The 26,876-nt window shown below is 34.6% G+C and overlaps 1 protein-coding gene and 1 pseudogene across 6 annotated transcripts; both read right to left on the reverse strand.

Annotated features, from left to right (window-relative positions):
• Positions 1–50: 50 nt before the first annotated feature.
• Positions 51–18,301, reverse strand: LOC114350154 (uncharacterized). Of its 6 annotated transcripts, XM_028300824.1 has the most exons (9): positions 18,211–18,301; positions 17,684–17,774; positions 16,745–16,951; positions 12,765–12,968; positions 4,886–5,098; positions 4,485–4,646; positions 4,020–4,238; positions 1,005–1,815; positions 51–344 (listed from the first exon to the last, which is right to left on the reverse strand). In XM_028300824.1, exons 2-8 carry the CDS (start codon positions 17,733–17,735, stop codon positions 1,040–1,042), a joined length of 1,833 nt encoding a protein of 610 aa, XP_028156625.1. In that variant the 5' UTR covers positions 17,736–17,774; positions 18,211–18,301; the 3' UTR covers positions 51–344; positions 1,005–1,039. The 6 variants fall into 6 exon arrangements, with proteins under 6 accessions (XP_028156625.1, XP_028156626.1, XP_028156629.1 ...); XM_028300825.1 differs by lacking the exon at positions 18,211–18,301 and having other exon boundaries at positions 4,485–4,610; positions 17,684–18,096; XM_028300828.1 differs by lacking the exons at positions 4,886–5,098; positions 18,211–18,301 and having other exon boundaries at positions 52–344; positions 4,485–4,610; positions 17,684–18,091.
• Positions 18,302–23,094: 4,793 nt separating this feature from the next.
• Positions 23,095–25,726, reverse strand: LOC114350157 (uncharacterized; annotated as a pseudogene).
• Positions 25,727–26,876: the final 1,150 nt, after the last annotated feature.

Raw genomic sequence — 26,876 nt, forward strand, 5'->3', positions numbered from 1 at the left:
TGCAACTCTTAACGCTAAAAATTAAATTACTATTTAGGTAGACTTTTCCATTCTTAGGCTGGGTTGCAACATCTTACTATACTTTAACTATAACAGACATCAAAAGCCTGTCAAACTCCATACAAAAAAAACACAGGTTATCGTAACAGTTACCTTTAAAAAGTAGTGCAACTCAGCCTTAATGTATACCAATTTATGCTTGTCATATATGAGTCACGACGCAATATAATATTATAATCCATTTTCACCGTAGCAACAAAAATGTGAAATTTATAATTATTACTAATATGTAATTTACTGCGCCAGAGCATTATACATGGACGCATGTTGTATTCAGCATAGTCCTGCAAAAAAAACAATAAATCAGGAGAAAAGTACACCTCTAAATTGAGATCGAACTCAAGCATAGATTTTAATTTGTGAATTGTTGAATTGCTTTAAATGGACAAATAGTAAATCATTGAGACTGTTAGTGCCTTTTCACACATTCCGGTTGCCGGCTATCCGGCGCCGGGTACCCGGTCGTGAATGTATGGGTATGCCGGATTAATTACGCCGGAACATGTGAAAGCTACGTACCATGCCCATACACTTCACCACCGGGTACCCGGCGTCAAATGAGCTTTCACACGCCCTGGTTGATGACGGCAGTATCGACTAGAGAGCCGACCGTGGCAGATTGATAGTCCTACATAGAACTCAATTCGTCTAATGCTGGTTTTTCTATATTCAATCCTAATCCAAATCTGTCCATCAACTGACAAATTTCACTTTGATTGAAGTGAAAATATCTATGGTTTTCGATGTTTTAACATTTTTACATTGTTCGTAAGACTATTTATACAATATTACAGTGTAAACGTATCAAAAATTGTGGATATTTGATCGAAAATTGATTTAAATATGACCGTTGAAATCTAGATTTGTACAATGATTGAATATGGGAAACGTGTTAATAAATAAAATAGACATAATTTATAGAAAAAAATAAAAAAACAACTTACCAAATGCTACAAGCCATTTACAGTTAGCTACTACGTCACGTTTTATCTACAATTTTAACCATATCATCCGAGAATACAAAAACTGTCTCAGTTTTAATTGGATCTGTAACTTCCATCATCAGTTCAGGATCATCTTCATTTTGAGTGTGCATTTCATTAATTGTTGTTTCATCCTCATTATTTACATCAATAGTGATAATCGATTCATGTGTTGATATTGGATCGGGTGACGTGGGTTTAAGCTTTGGTTTCTTATAAATTGGTTTAAGTTTTGTCGGTACAACTTCAACAACACTTGATTTTTCTGTAATATCTTTTGACTGCAATTTCGTTTCGTTCAAAATTCTAATTTTAGGGTTAGATTTACTGTAGGTCCTAATATTCGTCAAGCTAGACATGACGGTTTTCAAAGGAACCTGTCGTAAAAATACTTTTTTCGGGTCTTTAGGCAGCAGCGTTGAGGGTTTGGATGTTTCCTCAACAGGAAGCGTAAGTTCCACTGGAACGGTATCTTGGTTTTCTTCCTTAGATTTACTCAGCATATCATTCTTTATTTCGTAACGGGTAAACAGTTTCGCCATGTCGAGTTTCAACATCGTTTGGAATTGCTTGCTAAGCGTCCGAAATGTTTTGGCATAGCTCAAAAATAATAAGTCAATTTCGTCTAGAGCCGTCTTGAAATCCTGTTCTAGTTTAGCAGCGATTGTTGGTTGTTCTTTATCAAGACTTTCTTTTAATGGGTCTGCTAGATCAAAATCGTCTTCTAAATCTTCATCAAGATACTCAACATCCGAGCATTTTAATTCATTATCTGCAAAACAATAAGAAATAGATGAGAAAGAAAGAAATATAACACAGAACCCTAGTATGAAAAAATATTTGGCGACCCCCCGACCACAACCCCTACTTTTCGCTCGACCTTTCATGCAAATAATGCATATGTTACAGGAAATGTATGAATTCTAGGAATTGTATACTATTCCTAGGAAATGTATACAATTCCGAAGCTATTTAGGAAATGTATAAAATATTGCTTCAGAGATTTTTTAATACGCACATATCCTAGGACATGTATACTTTTCCTAGGAATTTTATAGAATTCCAATATTGTATTAGGAAATGTATAAAACTAAGCGGCACAAGCGCGGTCATGTGATTTAGTGCCCCTCAGTACGCCTAAAATTTTATTTAGACAAACCACATTGACCGATAGGTACTTTTAACTCACAACTATTATTGTTTAGCCTGAAAGTTGTTTTCGCACTATTATATTTTGACTGAAAAAAATATTTGCCTATTGGCATACCTTTCTTTCGGCATCACGCATATTACGCTGAAGTATTGGAAAACCCTAATTTTAACATATCTTTTATTAAACTATTATTGACATGAAGGTTTTAGTACTCCTGTAGCTCAGTAGTAGCTGGATAACAAAGTCTCGGTTAGGTTAGGTTAGACTTGCGACCTTGTCACATACACAACGGCCGCGGCGCGGGAGCGCCATTTAAGTTTCGGAAAAAAAAGAAATCTTAATTACATTTCCGATTGCTGTTTAGGAAATGTGTAAATTTCCTAGGAAATGTGTCTAATATAATTTACATCACACATTTCCGGGTGATTTTAGGACTTATACACAAATCCTAGGAATTGTATACAATGACGGATTTCATACATTTCCTGTAACACATACATAATAATGTTACAAAGATGCTGTAGGGACCGAATACTTCAATCCATACAACATTTACGCATTAGCATAATTAATTAGATTTCGGATAAATTTATCTTAAAACTTTACTGTTTTTTTACTGATATAGTTTTTCAACCTCTCGCGACCTCCCAGGGGGTCGCAATCCACAGGTTGAAAAACACTATCTAGTCTAGCCCTAGTCAAGTGAACCAGACAACCAATTAAAGATTTATTTCATAAACAATCTTCATTCATTCGGCGGCCATTTGATGTAGTGGTTCAGAAATCAGAACAAACTACTATGCCAAGAGGACTTGGGTTAGATTCCTGGCCAGGCAGAAATTGAAATGATGAATTTTAATTTCTGTGATAATTGGTGTGAGTAAACTAAAAAAAACTCACAAAACTCTTATTTTTGCAAATAGGCTTTTAAAAAGCACTTGTACACATCCCAATATTAACTCTACCACTGCTGTCTATCAGTCTGGGTGTTTAGTCGTTAAGCTAGCACCCATAAAAAGTATATTAATTGCTTACTTTATTTTTATTTATACTTATTTATCTATTCATAACATAACAAACTTACGTAATAGGCTAATTGTAAGTTCTTAGGTCACGGAATGCAGTGTTTTGTGTTCTAATTAATAGCAGGTATTTTTATTATCTATTATTAACAAAACAGTACTATGGATATCGGCGCACAACCCACTGACAAGCAGCAAAGGCCGAATGAGGGCTATCGTTTTAGCGCTCACCAGTTAGCGCCACTGTAGAGTAAGGTCCTGTCACTTGCCAGTAGTGAAGACAGTGGCGCCAACTTGTGAGCGCTAAAGTGGTAGGAGGACTATCGTATTTGCACTCATCAAGATGGCGCCACTGTAGAGTAAGGTCCTGTCAATCGCCAGGGGTGCCAACTGTTAAGTATAAAAACGATAGCCCTCATTGCCAAAGATGACGCTTTTTCATTTATGTTATTGTTACGCATAATATTTTTAATTTATGTCTGTTGCTATTTTGTTTATATTATGCTTGTCTATTGTATTGGATTGATTCTGTAAAAAATTTACCGCCACTGGATATCTGACCTTGGATATTTAGACATGTATTAAAAAATCAAAATTGTCTTTATTCATATAGACTAATTTAATATGTACTTACAAATCGTCAAAATGCTCTTAAAGAGCCTATACATGTCTCATTCTTTTTTTGCCCTACCAACCGTTTATTGACTTATTTTTCAATAATAGGTATACAAATAGTTTACAGTCTAGGCTTGATCAAAGAAAAAGATAAACTATTCTAAAAAAACTTCAGAAGAGTCATACCTGATTCTGATAGGTTTAGAGTTGGTATAGCGTTATTGCTTAATCTTCCAAAGCGACAATGGTATTTAGCTTCGAAATGGGATGTACAAATTCTTCGCACTTTGTGTTCGTCAGTATCATCAGCATTTTCACCATATATTGCCAACATCCATTTTCTGTAGCGCTCTCGGTCCGTTATAGGGTTTGGGAAACTATGTAAGTGTCTTGCGGATGATGAATCTAAAAGAACATTATAAATTGACAAGAAACCATTAATCCTTATCTTGCTTTATTTAAATTTGTATGAAAAATGCAACTTGGCATAATTTTTTCCCATAGGTTATTGTATTAGACTTATTTATATTTATTGCAGATTGCTAAAACATTTCAAGTGTGTTTTGGTTATACATATACATTTTAGTCAATTTACCTTACTAGACATATTGTTTTGTATAAAGTCAGATTAAAATTAATAACATTATTCACCTGTTAGATCCTTACAGCCAGGAACACAACACTTCATTATCAAATTTTCGTCTTCAGAAGACTCTGAATCGGTTTCAGTTCTGGCACGTTCAGAAAACTCTGAATCGGTTTCAGTTCTGGCACGTTCAGAAAACTCTGAATCTGTTTCAGTTCTGGCACGTTCTGAAACGAAAAATAACAAAGATTTTATAATGGGCACAAAATCAGAAGATTTTTCAATGATACAATATTTTCCTAAAAAAGTTTAAGGAAAATATTGTAAAAATTATGAGTAGGCTCGTAATTTAAAATAATGCACCCATCAAAATTGGTTCAGTTATAAGCATGAAAAGGTTACAGTCAGATATTTACTTTTGCATTTATAATATTAATAATAAGTAAGTATGGTAAGCAGTTACTACCATTTATAAATAAAGAAGGTATAGCAATAGCATTGATTCTGTTATTCCTGTTTCGGTCATTTTCTGTGAAATGTCTATCACAGATACGTTTGGTACGAAAGTATGAGTAGTCGTCAGTTGAGTTTAGTTTTCCTTCGACAACTTTAACCCATGCCTTAAATTGATCGTGAAATCTCTTGGGATTAGGAAACATATGTAAGTGCTTCCCCAAATCTGAAAATTTAATTCATTCTAAAATCAACATGTTTTTATGTACTTCAGTCAGTGGAATTATTATTTTTCAATTTTTATTATAAAATTTTTGGTCTTACTTTTTACCAGAGTGCACCAGAACAAGGGTTTGTTCTTAGCATTGTATACAAAAGTAACTGAGTCTGTTTATAGCTTTACATTTGAGTATCTAAGGTAAGTATTTAACATTTTAAAATTGATGAACCGAAGGAAAGTGAATGGCAATGACAAATGAAATAATAATCATTCAATTAGTAGAAACGATTTTAATCATACTAGTATAGGTAGAGCTAATACAAATAAACAGCCTACTCATGCAAAGAACCTGAAATGTTCAGTAATAATTACAAAATTTTCATAGAATAGGTTCAGAGAAGCACCATTTCCATGATAAAATCAAGAAAAATAAACTTTCTTTTGTAAAAAAAAAAACCCTAAAACCGACCGGTTCAAACATCGGCCGGTTAAATTCACAATTATTACAAATAACATAAGGCAGCAGAAAGAAATATCTGAAAATGTTTCTTACCACTTGGGCAGCCCAAAATACAGCTATGAGGCATAATCTATAGACCTTATAGGAAGTTTGTTTCAAAAGTTGTTACAGTTATTCAGGCAGCACAAATAACTTACTGAAAATCTTTCTTACCACTGTGGCAGCCCAATAGGCCAAATAACAGCTTCGAGATATAACTCAGTAATCTGGTGTACCTCACAGAAAAAGTATCAAACTAGCAAATTCACAGTTACACTACGAATATGGAGGAGTGCTTCACATGTATCAGTGCACAGCAAACTTCATAAAAATATTAAACTAGAACAACAATAAAAAAATTCGCCTAGGTTTGGCCACAAAGTCCGCCATATTGTACTAGCAGGTCAACACCATGAAGCTACAGATAAAAATGGAGGCCACACTCCGAATACCTACTTGAAGCACAAATTATGTATCACTATCTCGCTCTCTGTGGGCAGACTCTCTCTTTCTAAATAAACAAAAAATACAAAATTGCTCAAATTCAATAAAACTCAATGTATTATAAAATCTTTATTTCTTGACATAGGTATAATAGTCCAGTAGAATTAGCTTTTAAATCGGAAATAATTCCTACAAAAGATTTTATTGTTTCAATGGCTTCATTGGTTGCCCATTAAGACTCTCCTAAGTTTTCGACTTCGACGGAGTTGTGCTTAAGTGGGGGGGAGGCCCCGAAACGGGCATTTTTTCGGTTTTCCGGTTATACCGCGTAAAGGACTTACCCTATCAAAAAGTGGTCTTCATGACGGTTGAAGGATACTTAATCCTGCATTGAATAAGACCAAATTCATATGTTTTGGACAAACCGTTCTCGCGCTAAAGTTCGGCAAAGTAGAAAATATACGTATAATTAATGACCCTCTCCATGTCCAATGGTTTGTTACCCACAGGCTTCCAAGTCTTGAAAAGGGCCACCTCAACCAGTGTAACCCTATCAAGGCTTACGAGCTTGATGCGCCTATCCTTGTTCGTCCCAGCCGTTCCTTAACTGCGGTTGCTGCACCTCTTCCTGGCACTCACCTGAACGACTCTGTGTTACCTACTGTGGCTGCCCCTCTTCCTTGTATCCTCCTGCATGACTACGTTGCCTAGCCGTATGCCTGGTCTAAGGTTCGACGCCAAAAATCAACAACAACAAGTTCATATTAAAACGCTGAAGAGTTTTTTGTTTGTTTGTTTGAACGCGCTAATCTTAAGAATTACTAGTTTGATTGAAATCATTATTTTTGTGTTGAATAGCTCATACATTGAGGAAGGCTATAGGATATATACAATCACTCTACGACTAATAGAGGCGAAGCAGTAAAGAAAAATGTTGCAATCACGGGAAATAGTATTTAAACTATTTTCACTCGTACGAAGTTGATTTTGTGGCGTCGAACCTTGGACCAGGCATATGGCTAAGCAATGAAATCGTACAGGAGGGTACAAGGAAGAGGGGCAGCCACATTAGGTAACACAGAGTCGTTCAGGAGAGTGCCAGGAAGAGGTGCAGCAACCGCAGTTAAGGAACGGCTGGGANATTAATTAATATTAATAATTTCCAGAATCCAGAAGCTCTGTGTCGAATGTCCAACTGTCAAACCCTAAAAATCGTTCGTTTCATGGCTTCCAGTTCGGGGAACTTTTGTCAAAGAAGGAAGGGGTAAAACGTGCCCTTGCATTTTGGCCCGGTTTAATAAAGTCGCGCCGTGGGCTGGCGTCACTGTGTCAGACTTAAGTTTATTAAACTTTAGGCTTAGTACAACTGAGCAGCCTCCGTAGTAAAATGCTTAGGCTGAATTGCACCACCTAACTTTGACCGTAACTATAACGATTGTGCTGTGGTGCTTTTTGCAAGGAATTTGACATATTTTTGACGTTTGTTATAGTTAAAGTAAGTAAGATGGTGCAACCCAGTAAATAATTTAGTAATTTATTTCCAGTTGGAGGATGATGTTTCTAAAATCTTCAATTATTACGCTCATCGACATTGTTAATCCCTAAAACCATTAGAAGATTATAAATACTCTGTCACTGTTTAGAGAAATTTTGTAAATTATTAGATTTTTTTGTGTTACGATATTTGATGATTTTCAGGTCTAAATAGCGGAGAAAACTGTGTTAACAAATAAGGCTACTAATTTTCTTTATGAACATGAACATAGCGCGACGTTTTCATACATATTCACTCTAGTGCATGGAGTTATTGTGGAATTTAGGGCTGATTTTGTAATCGTCAGATAACTTTTAACCGAAGAATAAATTTAGTCATCTTGACATATTTCTCATATTGGAACTGTCCGACGAATGATAAATCAGCTGTAGGTAAATGTTTCTGAAAACTTTCCATCGATAGATTTCAATCGTCTCTCGAAACTTTTTGTTTCCAAAGGCATAATTGGGATTTATTTCATTTGCTGAGTCCCGATCGCCGAGGATTGTCCGGACGAACCAGTTCGGTCATGAATAGTTTTCAAAATACCGATTCATTGCAGGGCACATTGTTACGACACTAAAGTAGGGCGACCATGTAGGAGGAATTCTGAGGAATGTGAAAGGGTTTTCCTTTTTTTCTCAGACAGAGAACATGTTATGGGCCAAAAGATGCACATTAATATCTCATAGTCGATACAATCATAAATAATAATATTTCTAAATACAATCTTGAAAAGTAAATAGGTAACTTGAAAAATATCACAACTAAAATCCTCCTGTAGAATATTTCAGGCGGTCACTTGCACCTCGTATTAGGTAAGATAGTGGTATCGATTGCAGCCTTTAAGACTCTCAAATCTTGTCCTGTGGAAAAACCATTTTCCTAAGTTTTGGTCAACCTTCTGAACCGACGCCGGTCTCTCGCCGGCATTCCGCCCCTAATTGGACGAGTTTCGGCGCGTTCCGGCGCGGGCGCCAAACATTACAGTTTCTTCGTGTCCGCGGGTAATGAGCGTACCTGGTTTACGTGGGGGTATGGGGGTATTGTGTGAAAAGGAGGAAATGGAGGTAGCTGGGGATGATAAAAAGAAACTGCTGTGGAAGAAATTTTTTGGGTTATTGGTAGACTAGATGTCCCGGCGTACTTCGTACAGCCAATGAATGAATTTGTGACATCTAAAAAATAAACAAAATATAAGTTTTTTTTTACTAAGCCCTTCACAATATAGATCCTTAAAAATAAACTAGACTAGGCCAAGAATTTGCCACCCATAGTGTGGGGACTGGTGCCACAAAAGAGGTTTCAAAAAAGAAACCTGTGCTAAGGGATATGAGGTATCAAGAAAACGGCAAAGTAAATACCTAATTTAAAAAAAATATATCGAAGTTTTCATACGAATCTGGATGAATTACACTAGCTAGGTCACTGTCTATATCAGAAAGGCCTACCTTTTATCGAAACCTTTGTGGACGAAATCCTGTGCAAAAGCCAGTAACTTTAAAGAATGCTTTAGTGCATTAAGTTCGCCTTATGTACAAATTTATTTTGGCATTAAAGTTTAAATAAATAAATAACTTAAAGTATAATTAATGATTAAACGAACTTAAAAAGTGAAGTTCTATCATAATTATGCGAGGGCTTTGTCCGAAGAGATTAGAAATAAGAACTATGTAGTATCACGTACGGTGATGCCAGTTTACGCACTGTTAGTTGAGGATATTTTTTTTTTTTTTTTTTGTGGGTATCTCAGTTTACATCCCATTTGACATTGGTATCCGTCGTCAGTTAGTTTGGAGTAGTAATTTGTATTTTTTATCATTTCACTAATATGGGGGTTTGTGTTTTTAATAATATACCTACATATGAGTATATGATTGTTAAAGACGGGTGGGAGGGTTTCTAATCTCTTCGGACAAAGCCCTCGCATAATTATGATAGAACTTCACTTTTTAAGTTCGTTTAATCATTAATTATTATAATAAAAATGTACGAGCACTTGCACAAAATAGTTGTTAAAACCAACCTTGTGTTGGGTCTAATTCTCGTCACTACACTGCACAACTTAAAATAATTACGTTTTTTGTCGGTAAAAACGTCCTGGTGACGTCACTTAAGCATTTTTCTTATACTGCGTGCGGTCGTTGCGCGTGCGCACAAAGGAATGAGACCGCTCGGACACCGAGCCCACAGCGTGGTAGGGGTGGGGTTGCCCGCTCTTTTGTTTTTTACTACTACTACGCTGAATATTGTGTGCGGATTGGGTTGTCGTACAGGGGTACTACATGGTAAAATAAATCTCGGAGGCGAAAGCAGGATAATTACTGTAAAAAATGTGAAAAATGTTTACAATGATCCAATGTCGGAAATCACGAAATAAACACTTACGCGTGGAACCTTATGTCACTTCCAGGACACCACGTACTACCGCAACCACGCACTACAAAATTTTGCACCATTTCTTGTGATAAAACAATGATTATTTCCTGTAAACAATCTCAAACGAAATTAACTGCTTAATAAACAAAATAGTAAACAACCGCCATGATGGGCCGGATTGGGCCGATGTTGCCACATGGTACCGATTCCCCAGGAATTGGGATTGTAATTCCCTGATTCGCCAACACATTAAGCCTAAATGGCCGACAATTTTGTGATTTTTTATTTAACTAGGTAATCTTAGTTTCAAATATTAATTATTTATTTGTTTAACTTCTGATTTGGTTAGTGAATGAGGATCAGTACTGTTGTAGAAAATTCAATAAAACCATAGCTGGGCATTAACTCGTTAATCCGTTAATCGTTAATTAACGAAGTTAACATTTCTATTAACGGATTAACTTTTAAGTTAACTATAAAAAATGTTAACGGACTCGTTAACTTCCGTTAAATTATCCTAAGTCCGTTAATCGTTAATCCAGTACTTACTATTTACCAAAAAGATACAGCAGGCACGCTAAAAAACACTAGAATAAAAATTAGCCAAGTGCGTGTCGTGCCACGCGCAGTGTAGGGTTCCGTAGTTGTCCGTCATTAACACAATATATTTCAGAAGCAAGCAATTACTTCATCTAAAGTAATTGTCAGTTTTAATATTTTCTTCTAAGGAATTTTCACTAGTTAAGGAATTTTATAATACATGAGTTAAATGACTATTACTCTTAATCTAACTGATGTATCTTAACCGCTACAGTTTTCCTTGAAAGTTCATGAAAAGCAGTATCTTTACAAATTTTACTAGATTTTTAAAGCCAACAGTTTAGTTTGGGTTTGTTAGTATGTGTGGGACAAATCTTGCAACTGATTTTAAGACCAGTTCTCAACCGATAGAGCTGAATTTTGGTACACTTATGTAAGTACGATGAAAATGCAATGTTATGGTACCATTAAGCTGGTCTGATGATGGAATAAATAATTAATATTTGAAACTAAGATTACCTAGTTAAATAAAAAATCACAAAATTGTCGGCCATTTAGGCTTAATGTGTTGGCGAATCAGGGAATTACAATCCCAATTCCTGGGGAATCGGTACCATGTGGCAACATCGGCCCAATCCGGCCCATCATGGCGGTTGTTTACTATTTTGTTTATTAAGCAGTTAATTTCGTTTGAGATTGTTTACAGGAAATAATCATTGTTTTATCACAAGAAATGGTGCAAAATTTTGTAGTGCGTGGTTGCGGTAGTACGTGGTGTCCTGGAAGTGACATAAGGTTCCACGCGTAAGTGTTTATTTCGTGATTTCCGACATTGGATCATTGTAAACATTTTTCACATTTTTTACAGTAATTTCTTCCTAAAACGTTTACCAGTATTTACACTTATCATTTTAAATTATACCTATGTCAAGAAATAAAGATTTTACATTGAGTTTTATTGAATTTGAGCAATTTTGTATTTTTTGTTTATTTAGAAAGAGAGTCTGCCCACAGAGAGCGAGGAACACTGAAGGTAGGCAGTACATTGAGACCATATTCTTCATGTCTAGTGTAAAATATTCCCTACAAAATACAGGTTACCATATAGGAAACCTAAAAAGACCTTAAACCGTCAGCCCACCTTAAAAACATGAAAGAATACAACTGTTGGTCTATTTGTACTTATATTATTTAAAGAATTATCCTACAACTCCTAAGCATTAAGGAGTTGTACCTACCATGACCAGTTTTTCTTCAAATTCGCATGAAACCACCCTTTTGATAATACCTATTCAACAAAAAAATAATCGTTCAAATTGGTTCATAATCGGCGGAGATATTGCGTATAAAAAAATTCATCCACAATTTTCCACCCTTGGAGGTGAAATATTTTCTTCAAATTCGCATGAAACCACCATTTGATAATACCTATTCAACAAAAAAAATAATCGTTCAAATTGGTTTATAATCGGCGGAGATATTACGTATAAAAAAGTTCATCCCCAATTTTCCACCCTTGGGGGTTGTTTTTTTATTATTAAATTTAAATGGGACCACCCTTGAGGTATTACCTATACGCCGAAAAAAGATTTGTTCAAATCGGTTCATAATTGGCGGAGTTATCGCGTAACAAACATAGAAAAAAAAAAAAACATATGGGTCGAATTGAGAACCACCTCCTTTTTTTGAAGTCGGTTGAAAACCAACAATACTGGCCAACCCGGGAATCGAACCCAGAACCATGCTCCAACGAGACAGTTAAACTTGTAATTAGGACATTAGTAAAAAAATGGAAAAATTGGTATACATAGAAATAGTAGATCGATTCTTCTACCATGGGCAAGTCTTAAAGTACATAAGTTGAGTTAGCCTAGGCGCATACCATCGATTTTTCGTCGGCCGATAGTTTAGTCCGGCAGTTGATCAGTATGTGCATGTATGGAAGTGCGCACTACACCGATTTGATTTGGCCGATTCTTAATACAATTTAAAATCGGGCACAATTATCGGCTAACTAAAAATCGGTGGTCTGTGCCTAGTCTTAGTATGCAACAACTACAAGCATGTAACTTTTTATTAGTAAGGGGGAATAGGTACTGTGTATTATACCTATATTAATAAATAGGGTCATAAGTTGACTTTAAATTTAAGATCACCACCTATGTACACTTATGAAGCAATAAATGATTATGATGATGATGATAGATTTTGTTAATATTTTGTAACACTTAAACAACAGCCATCTGTGTTATGGAATTTTATCAGGTAAATCTTACCAAGATGAAGTGATGGTACTGCTAGACAATTCAACCGGTGACTACGGGTCCTATCCTTGTCAGTGAAATGAATATCACAGACAATTTTCTTCCTGTACAGTTTATAATCCTCTTCACTATCCAACTTCCCACCAGCAACACGAACCCAAGCCTTGAAACGGTCAGCATCCCTTTCCGGATTTGGGAAATTGTGTTTGATCTTTGCTGGAAAGAAAGTAATATTTTAATTAGGATTAATAGTCTTTATATCCCAGTTTTGAGTTTTCACTAATATTATTCTTGATATAAATGTAGGATACTAAAAATAATGCAATTAATCTATATAAATAAAAATGAATTGAAGTTCGTTAGTCTGATTCAAACTCGAGAACGGCTGGGCCGATTGAGCTGATTTTGGTTATAAAATGTTTGTCGTAGTCCAGGGTAGGTCTAAACGGTGAGCAAATACGCGCGCGATATTGTTTTTCTGTGACAGACAAAATTCCATGCGGGCGGAAAGCTAGTATTAAATGATATTTATTTCTGTAATTAGATCTATAAAAGATTGACGTGATAGGCATCATTTACATGTCAATCTTTCATTTTAAGTGAATCCACATGAAGCTGATTATGTTATAGCTGTTTACTTTAACATTATAAGTACATAACAGTATTTATAATCAGTCATTCTAAAGTGGCTTAGGCATTTTATGCACAAATAATATTAAGGCTAGTTTAATAATGACGTAAAAGCTCCGAAAACCGTAAATTGCCGTGTAATAGAGCGATTTTAGTCTTCACACCTAAGGTGATTTATGACAATAATATCTGCAAAAGGGTAGCGCATTTTCTTACATAACTTTTCAATTCCTATCATTGGAGGTCCGAAAATATTTCTCATACAATTTGATAGCATAATGATCATTCTTCATAAAAAATTTAAAACCTACATATTTAAAAACATAATCATTGATATTCATAATATCACTAATCATACACTTAGTTTTTACTAATATTTGTTTTCATATATTTTTCTATACTAATGATCGAAACTCATAATCATTCGAATAAATAACACTATAATATTCATAAATGTGATGTATCCTAATATTTGTTTTCATAAATTTATTACTCATATCATAAGTGTATTTATCCATATTATGGAAAATCATGATGTTTTTATTCGTATTAAATCGTATTTTAACATTAAATTAATTTGAAATGGTCCAAAACAGGGAATATTTTGTGCCACAAAACTAACATGACAGAAACGAATCGCTGCAAAACCGACTCCACGTAGTCTTGTCTGCCCTACCCCTAGAGTGTAATTTAAAAGCCGGAGGCGCGGAGGGAGGGCAGCCCTCGCCCGCTGTAACGAGGCTCAGGCACCTGGGTGAGCTGGAGCGCCTGAGGCTGGTCGCTGAGGCGCCGATGGCGATCCAAAAAGCCGAAGCTGCGGAAGCAAGCGTGGGTGCCTGAGCCTCGTTACGCAAGGGCGGAAGGGCTGCACATCCCGCAGCGCCAGAGACGAGGAGATACCAATGCATGCTGCATGCTTGCTTTCATGCTGCATGCTCTGCATGCTTATCTACTTTATTAAATTATATAAAATATGATTTTTTTAAAGATACGAGTATGTCTGTTATAAAGTAAATTATTCTAAACAACAACATTATGAGTTGAAGTATGTTCTTAGTAACAATATTATTAATTAAAACAATAATATGATTAATGAATGTTATGAAGAAAAAAGATCTGAAAATAAAAATTATGTATTTTAAATGGTTCTTAGCAGTAACAGTATTGATAAAAAAAATATGATTACTAACTGTTATGAGCTCCGTTGTTAGTAATAAAAATGTATGAATAAAAAAAGTATGAAAAATAAAATTATGAAGAGAGATTATTATGAACACAAATCGGTAGTAAGACAAAGAATAGGATTTAGAATTTTATGTAAGCCAAAAGCCAATATAGAACCCTGCAAAAGTATCCCTTTTAGGTTAGGTAGGGGACGGATTGGGATTGATTATGATGCTGTTGATGATACTTACCGACTGGACATCCAAAAAAACATTTTTTGGGCATGATGCTATTTGTTGAGAAACTACAAGCGTCTATATCACAAAGAAACAGCACAAACGAAGTCTCCGGGTCGCACAAAAACAATTGCACTGAATCACACAATATCTTCGGAAATTGTACACACACACTTAACGGAGGAGAGGACTCAACTCAACGCGAATAAGCAGATTAATTTCTAGAAGAAAAGTACTAAAAGTCGAATTCTTTAGTTAGACTTCAGCAGAAACGTAAATAATTAATTGCCAACTGACACTGCTGTGGTCAGTTGGTCACTGACAATATCGCATTTTTTTTAAACTGTGCGTGCACTAGTGAGGCGACAGCGACAAAACCTCTCGTTAATCGCGAATATAATTATTTTTTTAGTATCTCCTGTTATTTAGCTTTATTACTGTTTTTATTTTATCAGGATATACCTCTTAGTTAAAAAGTTATTTATTACGTTTTCTTTACAATAAGAATTAAGAGATAAAAAATTCTATAAAAAATAAAAAAATGAAAATCTTATTTATTTTTTTACTTTTTTTTCGTCAATAAAAATAGGTCTAGTTTCACCAGAGAGCAGAAATAACAGGAGTAGCAGCGCGCGTTTATTTCCATACAAAAAAATTTCGCCATTTCCTGAGGGGGACGAGGTAATGACATTTGTGTACAGTGTTGCCAGTCGGGTCTTGTCAGAAATTACCAGAAATATAAAAAAATGTAACCTTTTTGAATAAAAAGTAACCTTCATACGGGGGGGGGGGGATTTGCGTTTCATTATCGAAAAACAAAACATTCGCTAAAACTCTTTCTTTTTCAAACAAATAACAAATCAAATTCATGTTTAAATGCAGTTTATGACATAATTTTTAAATTGTCACTATTCATATTTTTTACTGAATAACCTGTAAAAGTTAATTCTANCACGGTGAAGTAAAGCTAATGTTTATATTAGCTAAAATGTTTTTTTGCTACAGTTTTTTGTCACAAGTATTCAAAATTATTTAAAAAGTGTAGTTTTTATTAATTTATTTAAATTACTACAGTTAATTATTATTCCTATATATTACGATTTTCTATTAAAGAAGGATAACAGTGCTGTTGGAACAATAAACCTTGATTGTGATGATGATCGACCGAGCGTGTATAGGTACGCGTGTGTACACAGGCGCGGGGCGGCCATGACTGATTAGCAACTTGAAGTTGTCGCGCGCTGTAGGTAATTATCTCGGCCGGCATAGGCGAGTGACGGAGGCCTGACTATATTGCCAACACTGACACCACTGCTGTGGTCAATGACAATATCGCATTTTTTTTAAACTGTGCGTGCACTAGTGAGGCGACAGCGACAAAATCTCTCGTTAGTCGCGAATATAATTATTTTTTTAGTATCGCCTGTTATTTAGCTTTATTACTGTTTTTATTTTATCAGGATAAACCTCTTAGTTAAAAAGTTATTTATTACGTTTTCTTTACAATAAGAATTAAGAGATAAAAAATTCTATAAAAAATAAAAAAATGAAAATCTTTTTTATTATTTTACCTTTTTTTCGTCACTAAAACTATTTTTAGTGACGAAAAAAAGGTAAAATAATAAAAAAGATTTTCATTTTTTTATTTTTTATAGAATTTTTTATCTCTTAATTCTTATTGTAAAGAAAACGTAATAAATAACTTTTTAACTAAGAGGTCTAGTTTCACCTATGTATTTTCATATGTGCACGTGCACTTTATCGTGACTCACACTGTAGAAAGAAAGAAAACTATTTTAATTTTGTTTACTTTTATTTTTACTGCTTCGTAAAGCAGTGCATTATAAATTAGTAGTAATTTTTGGAAACTTAATTTGCAAACTTTCAAACATATCTCATATTATTATCAGGGTGAATCAAATATTAATAGAACTAGGTAGATACTTTTCGTTGTTTAATTACCTGGTAAATGTAGTACTGGCATTGCCAATTGACTGAGTCGGTTCTTAGGATATTTATGAACATCCTCGAAATGATTATGACATACTCGTCTCTTAATAAAATTTGTTGTTGCATCCAATGTAGCTAAATCGCCATAAATATTTGCAACCCAGACGTTAAACTTTTTTGAATTTTTTTCCGGGTCAGGAAAGTTATGCAGTGTAACACCTGGAAAGTGAAAATATGGATAAAAATCAAATAACCATCAAGGTATTAATCTAATAACAAATTTTATGAATTTTAATTTTTATTTTATTTTATAAACTGTATTGTACAAAAAGCTTTATAACATTTAAAGCTGTGTAAAGGTTATTTGACTAATTTACATGGGTGACTGTGAAATGAGGGTTTTCGCGATTGAAAAATCCGCCAGATGGCAATACGTAGACGGGAGGTCCAAATGCTGCATGATTGGTGGATTTTGACATATCTGTCAATGTCATGTCAAAAATAACCAGTCATGCAGCATTTGGACCTCCCGTCTACGTATTGCCATCTGGCGGATATGTCATTATGTCGTCTAAACACTTTGATAAAAAATAATTTAAAACCTTAGATTAATAAAACTTAACATAGTTAAAAATTATAATTCTAACAAAAATGTATACTTTAGCCTTCCTTTGCACAACAACAAGTACTACATACTGTCAACCTAGAATTATAAGATTTGATAAGTAAAGTTTTAGCGATTTGAACTTGATACCTTTACCCAAGACGTCCTGTTAATGTCTCCTTGGTAGGCAGTCCGACAACAGACTTCTTTTAGGACTCTTGTTACGTTGTTATTTATTTATTGTCATTTATTTGCCAGGACTACATTGCGGCTTATTGCAAGTGAATAAATAACAAATTAATAAATGATCTTTAAATCTTTTAAAATAATAATTATTAAAAACATACCATCATAAGTCATTACTGAACAGCCAGGTACACAGCATGTCTTCTGGGGCATGATTCCAGTTTATTGAATTCACATTCACAAAACTGATCACTTTAAATAATTAATTAATAATAAAATAAATAAAAGTTAGAAATTCACAGCACAGTTTCACAAGGTCTTCGATTCCTAGATGCCGAGAAGGATACTCAACTCGACATAAAGATTGTAGCGTTTGCAAAGCAACAAGGAGCAACAGTAAGTTCAATTTAACGTAAATAGAAAAGTACGAAACAACCAAATTTAAGAAATCGAACAAAATCACAAAGTGAGTGCGCAAGAGTAGTTCCAGATGAGAGAGTATGAAGAGTAGTCAATTTAACAGACAATGACACACCGACTTCAAAAATTACCTATACTTAAATAAATTTTATTAATAAATTTATGAAAACTAAAGAATTAAATAAAGTCTGATTCTTTAGAAATTTCCATAGGTAGGTACATGTAAACAAACACTTCAAGTGCACACAATTACACTATAATCACTTACGTTTTCATAATATCATACACATTATTTCACAAGCCCATGAACCAACATTTTTCTTATGAAAAAGCAATTAATATGAAATCTAACATTTAAAACAAATTATAATACAAAAATATTTGGATGATGATTTTTTTAAAAATTTAAAATGTCAAAACAACTTTTGACGTATCTATGGAAAGGTGTTTTTTTTCCATAAAAATTTTACGACTGGATATAAATATCCATACGGCATGGAAAGGTGTGTTTTTTCTATGGGTGTGCCTCCGCTGCCGGCGCCGGCGGCTGATTCGGCAGCCGGCGCCGGTCGCTCATTTGGTAACCGGCGCCGGACGCTGACACTGACTGTTACATTTCTAGGTAGGTATTTTTCGATAAGTCAATACTACATTAGGTAAAAGTATAATAATTTAAGTCCTCTTTGATAAGTTGGTTATAGCCTGACCAGGAACATAAAAACCCTGGCATAGAGGCGCGTCAATTGCATTTGATAGTGCAACACTGAGTACAGTCGTACCTGTGTTAAATTAATAGGCTAACTTTATGTATCAGCATTCAGGATTACGTCCTAATTAATTGATATTTTCATAAATTAACGAATAAAGATTATATAGGTAACCTGGTTTAAATAAATTAAATGAAACCATCAATCGAGCTAGTATGATTTATTTTATTATTCATCAATAATTAAATTCAGAACTTGAATATTCAACTGCTTTGTCTGCTCATAAACGCTTCAAACTCGGTACTTCTTTCCCAATTCCATAAAATTCAACACTTAGAAAGTGAAAAAAAACTTTAAAATATGTATTTGAAACTAACCACAGCTAATTTTCATAGTGGACTGTACTATACGATAAACATGTCAGTCAATTTGACAACCTTTGTCGGAAACATTATTCAATGAAAATATTGTCCGAACCCTTAGTNTGTTACTAACGTAAAATATTAAGAATCGTTTTACTGCAAAACACACCCACAACAAAAAGTATTTTCGTTATTTCTGATCGATAAAATAATTTTAAAAACACCATCACTTATCTTTATTATTACAACGGGAATATCACTCTTCACACATTTACACTTTGGTGGCTGAGAAAATATAAAGTAAACACTTCATATTTAAGCACAATCTAAATAGATACTTTGTTTGAAATTAATAATGTTCCGTGAGTTAATTTATAACTTTGACTTATACATGTATCTACTCACTTCTTTTTTTTTTTTTTAATGCACTCCTTTTTAATCCTCGTCGCCATTGTATTGTACACCTTTATCTCCGCCATTAGATTATTATTTGGCTCGCCTACGCACACAGCACGACCTGCCCGCACCACGGTCGGACGCCGAATCAGTGTTGCCAGTCGGGTCTTGTCAGAAATTACCAGAAATATAAAAAAATGTAACCTTTTTGAAAAAAAAGTAACCTTCATGCGGAGCGTGTGTAAGGTTGTTCATGGATGGAAAATGAACAATTGATCATCAATCGTTTACCTAAATTCGAATTTTGACCATTCCATGAAGACCGAAAAGTGACCGGTCGTATAAAAACGTTTCATGGATTTCCGTTTCACTATCGAAAAACAAAACATTCGCTAAAACTTTTTTTTAACAAATAACAAATCAAATTCATGTTTAAATGCAGTTTATGACATAATTTTTAAATTGTCACTATTAATATTTTTTACTGAATAACCTGTAAAAGTTAATTCTACAATTTCTGAAAAATCACCTAAAAGTAACCTTTTCATTAGTGTAACCTAAAAGTAACCATTGCAGTTCAAAAGTAACCTAAAAGGTTACAAAAGTAACCTTCTGGCAACACTGCGCCGAATGCCCCCACCGCCGACTAGGCTGTGACGTATGCGCTCGAGACAAATGTCTATACACTACACCTATCATTATAATATAATGTATAATATTAGTCTTCACGTTAAATGCATGCTGTGTTTGCCTGTAATAAGTTAATACATTGAACATGTACCTATTCTTCTTAAGATTTATACAATTGTATTGGTGTAATTAACTGTTGGTGAACCAAATAAATAAAATAAATAAAATAAAATTTACACCAGGCTCGCCGGTAGGGATGCGCAGTAGCTAATAGGGCTTCCCGCTGAAAATCAGTGTCGGGACATTCTATAAGGTGTCCCAACTAAAACTGAGCGGGCGCCCTATTAACATGCATTCGTCTCTTTCTTTTTAAAATCTGTTGTATTGTTTTTTGTAATGTGTGTTAATAAAGTTATTTATTATTATTATTATTATTATTATTATTAATTAAACATCATTATACTTCAATTAATACCATAACTATGAAAAATAAACAGTTATTTCCCCCTGTAAAGTTTGGAAAAAGGGACATACCTACCTAAGCAGTTTGAAAGTTAGGCTGACGATATTCGTGTGTCTAAGTGAGCTTCAAAACAGTTTTTAAGTGTGTGTACGATTACCTACCTAAATGTAAATGTCTAGATGTCTGTCTGTGCACGTATTTATTCAAAATATCGGTCAACATTGAATAAAATATTTTTGATCATCGAATACAATTTAAGACTTTACTTTCTCCGTTATTATTTTTTGGTAAAATCGAGGAATTTTTTTATACATTACATTTGGCTATTATGATCCTGATATCCCAACTAATATTATAAATGCGAAAGTAACTCTGTCTGTCTGTCTGTCTNGTAACCTAAAAGTAACCATTGCAGTTCAAAAGTAACCTAAAAGGTTACAAAAGTAACCTTCTGGCAACACTGGGATGATGATTTTTTTTTAAATTTAAAATGTCAAAACAATTTTTGACGTATCTATGGAAAGGTGTTTTCTTTTTCATAGAAATTTTACGACTTTGGATAAATATCCATACGGCATGGAAAGGTGTGTTTTTTCTCTGGGTGTGCCTCCGCTGCCGGCGCCGGCGGCTGATTCGGCAGCCGGCGCCGGTCGCTCATTTGGTAACCGGCGCCGGACGCTGGTTGCACACTGACTGTTACATTTCTAAGTAGGTATTTTTCGATAAGTCAATACTACATTAGGTAAAAGTATAATAATTTAAGTCCTCCTTGATAAGTTGGTTATATAAGTCTTTTAGAGTTATTTTGCATCAAGTTTGTTTTTGAATTATTTTGATCTAATACATTTTGGGATATTATTAATCGCACATCAAATAACTTATCGTACATCAATTTATTTTCATCAATTTAAATAATTTTTACATCAAATAAATTATTTCATTGCAAATTAAAAAAATGTTTAACAAAACTAGTACTACAAATAATACGAAAAGACACATCAAAAGTGTGGGTACTACATTTTTTTCTCAAACGCGCAACAAAAAAATTGTTTGATGTGCAAAAATATTATTGTCTCATCAAATATACTAATTGCACAGCAAATTTACCAGATCGTACATCAGTAATACTCATACTCATCTCAATATAATAATATGCATTTTAAAAGTTGCTCAACAATAATGTCTCAAAATTTCAGAGAACTTGTTCGGCAAATTTAATAATAATTACCCAAATCAAAATAATGTTCTTTGTATAGTATTATTTCTTAAAGTTGAACTGAAAATCTATTTTGCGTCTTTTCTAACACTTTATGCCGTTCAATAATGCAGTCCTGACGACCCACAGACATGAGTCGGCGACTTTTCGCCGACAAACAAAAACGGTGACATGATTTGTTTGAAATAAGGCAGCCGCACCAAGTCGCCGGACTTGTTGTATTGTGTACAAGTGAGATGGATTTAAAAAATGCAGGATGAATGTTAAATGTACCTAANTTTGAAATAAGGCAGCCGACACCAAGTCGCCGGACTTGTTGTATTGTGTACAAGTGAGATGGATTTAAAAATGCAGGATGAATGTTAAATGTACCTAACTGTCCCCTTTTTTTTAATAAAGTACATTATGCAAGTATTTGTAGGGCTTGCAATTCGACTCAAGTATGTCACATCGCCTGCAGAGGCCAAAAATATACCTATTGGATAAAAACGCAAGCATGGACGTTCGATTATTATAGCAAATAAAATGATATTTCATTTAGATAAACTGCAGTGCACGATAGAAAAATTGAGAGTATTTTTTTAAATAAATGATGTAATACATTTACTGTGCGCAAGTTATTATTAGCTATGCATTCATAAAACAGCTTCACTTTTTAAATAAATGCGTCACGAACTTAAATTGCTGCTAAGATTTTAATATTTTGAGGTAATTATTTTGCTGTGCAATCAGTATTTTTGCTTAGAATTCGGATTTTTTTAGTATGCCAAAGGATGATTTTTTGACTTGCAGTTAAGTAAATACTACCCATGCATTTTTTATTAGCGTCTGCTTTTAAACTAACAGTGCCTGTTTTTGGCAATTTTAATATTTGCTCAGAAAGAGAATTAAAATAGGACTTAGATGATTGATGATTGTGTTTTTCATTCATTTCTACTTTTAACTTTAAGAATCTTCTGATTGGCACTTCGGCCGAGAAATATTATAGCTAGTCGCTTCACAATCTTGTTTCAGAGTAGTGCATTTTCTAGAGAATAAGACGAATATTCATCACCGACTTTCATTTTTATATCAAAAACATGTAGAAACACACGAACTCGCAGCTATCGAAAAACAATACTAACAAACTTTTAAGTAATAAAAAAGTACGGCTTCGGAAACTAGCTTGCACTTGACAACCCTCTGTTGCCGGTCGGTTGCCTTCTGAGTGCCAGCGCCGGCAGCCGTTTTGACTGCGCCGGCCGGCAGCGTATCACCGCCGGTTGCCAATCGCGATATATTTGGGAACCGGCGCCGGCAGCGCAGGCACTACTCCCAAAAAAAAAACTCTCTAATCTGTGTATCTCACTAACCACAGATTAGAGAGTTCACTAACCAGCTGTCAAACTCTATTACTTTTTCTAAACCACACTCTTTAGTCTTAATTTCCATTTTCCAAAATTTCCAGTCGGTGCGTGCCTAACCATTAAAAGCTGTTTATTTTAAGTGCTGAAAGTGTTTAGAACATTTCACCACATTTTTGATATTAAATAATGTTCCGTGATTGTCGTTTGCCAGTCCATTTCTCATTGTGTTAGTCTCACAGGTTAGTCTGGTCTGACCTTCTTGCCTTCTTTAGGTATTCTGTTTAAAAAGTCGCTTCATGGAGTGGAGAACCTACCTATTCCACAGAGCACGAAATAGACCTTTTATCTGGATTCTGTTCTGTTTGATAAATAGGTAATTAATTTACCAGGGCTGGGAATTTAGTTTGGGATCTGCGCTGGGTGTTGTGATTAACTACAAATTACAAAACCATCATGGTCGTGATCGCTAGTGTTTTAATTTATTTATTTACAACACAAGAATACTCGGTATCTTCGTAATACCTACTTTTCATTCTATAAATAAGTACTTTGTTGTTACTGCAGATAATAGTAGTCAGTCACAGTGTATAATTTATTTCTATGGTTGGCTGACTTCTCCTTTCTTTCTCTCAGTTATTGCCAAAAGGAATAAAATGCTTTAATTTTTCGTGTTTTTATGTACCTATCCATGTGCTTGTGTTCAGAAATTGAAGTGAATGGGTAGATACTTTAAAATCTGTGATTGAAGCTCATAGTTGTGTGGTCAGACATAGTTGTTTTTGTGGTTCGCTATCTTCTGCTCTTTTCAATTTCATGCCGATTACAACAGTTTGTCCCTATTCGCTTTGGCTCATCCATCCCCAAAATTAAGGTGATTCAATCCACTGCGATTGTTAGGGAGGATATTTCTTTTATCACAGCATCCTTCGATGTTAGGAATAGAGACAGACAAACAAAATACCTTTTCAGGTAAAAAACATTATCAAAATTGTTATTTCATTTATTTTTCACCCTGGTTGCTCTGCCAAAATCTTGGAAGCCTTCAATCTGATCATATTTTTTGGAATGGACATTTCATCAAATAGCTAGAACGCAGGATCTCTCTTAAATTGTGGGACATTCTGGAACACATCCTTTTGCAGTCTTTTGATATGTAGTGGTGCATCTATTAAAGATGTGTAGGGTGAGAGATCTTCCTGCATTGGCAAGTCAATGAACTAACTTTGTGGCATTTTTGTTTACTTTCAAATTTTCAGAAAAATATTGATTTTACAGGATGTCCTAGAAATCAATGTCAAGCCGCAAATGGGTAATAACATACGCATAGATGGTAACAGTCTTCAGAAAAATCTCAAAAAGAATAAAAAACAATGTAATTTTTAATAGTGAAAAATTTTTGAAGAAATATAAAAAGGTCAACTGAACAATAAACTGATAGCTAGTGAGACTCGTGCGTGATGTTGGTGAAATAAAAAATAATTATTTTAGGTTTTGAAATTGTATTTAGAATAACTGTGATCAAGAAGACAGACGCTAGATAATGGAGAAAAATCACTATCCGATGAATCTGAATCATCACTTATGCTGTCTGATTCCGTATCAGACTCGTCAACTTTAAATTTATCAATTTCAGAGTCCACAGATGGTCCTGTTTCATAATACTTACTTATCTTCCAAACGATCACATTCACACTGCTTTTGCCATGTGCTGAAGTAATTGATTTAAATGCATCTTCAGTCAATTTTACAATATTTCCTGCTTCCTGTCCTATACATTATTAGTGGCTACTCGCTTTTTTAAAAGACTCCACATAAATTCGATGGCGTTTAGCTAACAGTGATAAGGTACTAATCTGTCACTTTGTCTATTTGTAATTGGTTAGCCTCGTAGGTACCTATATTGGAGCTTCTTTATGCTCCTTTATAATTTCATAAAGTTTACCTTTCATCATATTGGGCAGATATTACAATCCCTTTAATATCAGTTTAAGAAGAACCTGATGTTGGTGCCTTATTTATGGTGACAGTGTGATAAAGCGTCCATCCATGACGATTAAACTGTTACCTAGGCGGTAAATTAGGTATCAATTTCTCACATAGCCATTTCCTAAAATTGGTCCTGTTCATGTCGTCATGATAATCTCCTGATTTTGTCTGAGATTTAAATATTAATTGCGCGTTTTGTATAAAACCCATTTCACCTCCTGTATGAACAATTATCCAGCATGCACCAGTGAAATCACTGGTAAAAATGTCAAGCCGCAATAATTGATGCAGATCTCAAATGAACTTCTCGACATTCGAAAATTTTCAGCTCCTGTATAATCGATGATATTCCCCATATTCTCTTCTTGTATTGATAACATGAAACCAAATTCTTTTGTTTCGCCTTAGAGCCAAAAGCAGTAGGAATTCTTCTTCATCCGAGTCCGTGTCATTCGACATCTTGCAACGTAAGTACGTCATACTGAACGCGGTTTAAACGGGCCCGCGTTGCAACTGCTTTGAAACTGCCGCTGCCTTCAGTGTGCCTACTGCCGCGCTGCAACTGACCCGCGCTTGGTCTGCTGAAGCCTTTAAAGCCAATGTTATTGCTCAACTCAGTTAATAGCTTTCCAAATGTCGAAAGGTACTAAATCTTAAGAATAAGTAAATTTAACATTGAAAAAAAAAACCATACGGGTCGAATTGAGAACCTCCTCCTTTTTTGAAGTCGGTTGAAAATTGCTAAATAATTAGGATTTTTCTCCAAAAAGATTCACATTAAATCACTTACAGAGAAAACGATAATAAATTGCTTTCTTAAACATTTACAATATACAACATTAGCGTAGTTGTATTAGTAGAAGTGACATTTTTACCGGTTGGGTGCAAATACAAGTAATCCAGTTACTGCGCAGCTGCGGCGAGAATGGATACAATACAAAAATCAAGTGTTTTGTAAGGGCTAAGGCACATTGTAACACCTGAGCGAGAAAATTATTCTTGAACTGCGTTAGCACAGTTAAACTAGAAAGAAAATAGAGAAAGGGGAGAGCAACACCTATTTAATTTAATTATTTATCGCCCTACCTATCGACCTACATACCTATTTATCCTAATTAATTAACGAACTGCTGTAACAATTTTGTGGCAAATATTATTTTAATTTATTTAGATCTACCTTGCTGCTGTGCTTTTTTCTGTGCATCTGCCACACCTTCTTCTTTCAGGGTAAGGGCTTGGTTCACTCTTTGACATTGTTCTCTAATGAGTAAGAGTGCGAGACGCGCAAAGAAGCTTTTGAAAAATTATTTTTGTGCTGCAAGCATCTATACCAATTTATTTCACTTTTTATCTCATATAATGTCACGGCTAATTGTAAAATATTTTTTTCATGCAACCTTGGGCACACTTCTGCTTCAGCGACAGTAACAGCTGTCTGAATGATTTTGCATAACTCCTCTGAGGGATAAGTTAGGGACGTTTTATGGGGCTACCATTCCCTAAGTCTTATGTAAGTAAACATTTCTTCATGTGTGTTTTCTGCTGTCAACTATTTTTTTACACAGTTCACAGTCAGAAGTTTTCAATAACTGACAAGCCAAGTAGCCGCTTAAGTAAACTATTGGCTGGTTTGTTAGGTCAGCTAAATTATTTTCTTCCAGCGAATCTTCTACAATAATAATGACAGGAATGTCATCTCCACCCACTTGTTAATAAATTTTATCAGTACCTTGAGTTTCACTTGCGGTTTCATAATCTTGGTTAAAGATAATTTTATTGAAATCAGTGAGAAAATTTTGTGCGTCTTTTTCGCAGTTCTATCCTCGTC

The sequence above is a fragment of the Ostrinia furnacalis genome, unplaced genomic scaffold (genome assembly GCF_004193835.3).
Source record: "Ostrinia furnacalis isolate ACB-3 unplaced genomic scaffold, ASM419383v2 OfSCF0794, whole genome shotgun sequence".
Lineage (NCBI taxonomy): Eukaryota > Metazoa > Arthropoda > Insecta > Lepidoptera > Crambidae > Ostrinia > Ostrinia furnacalis.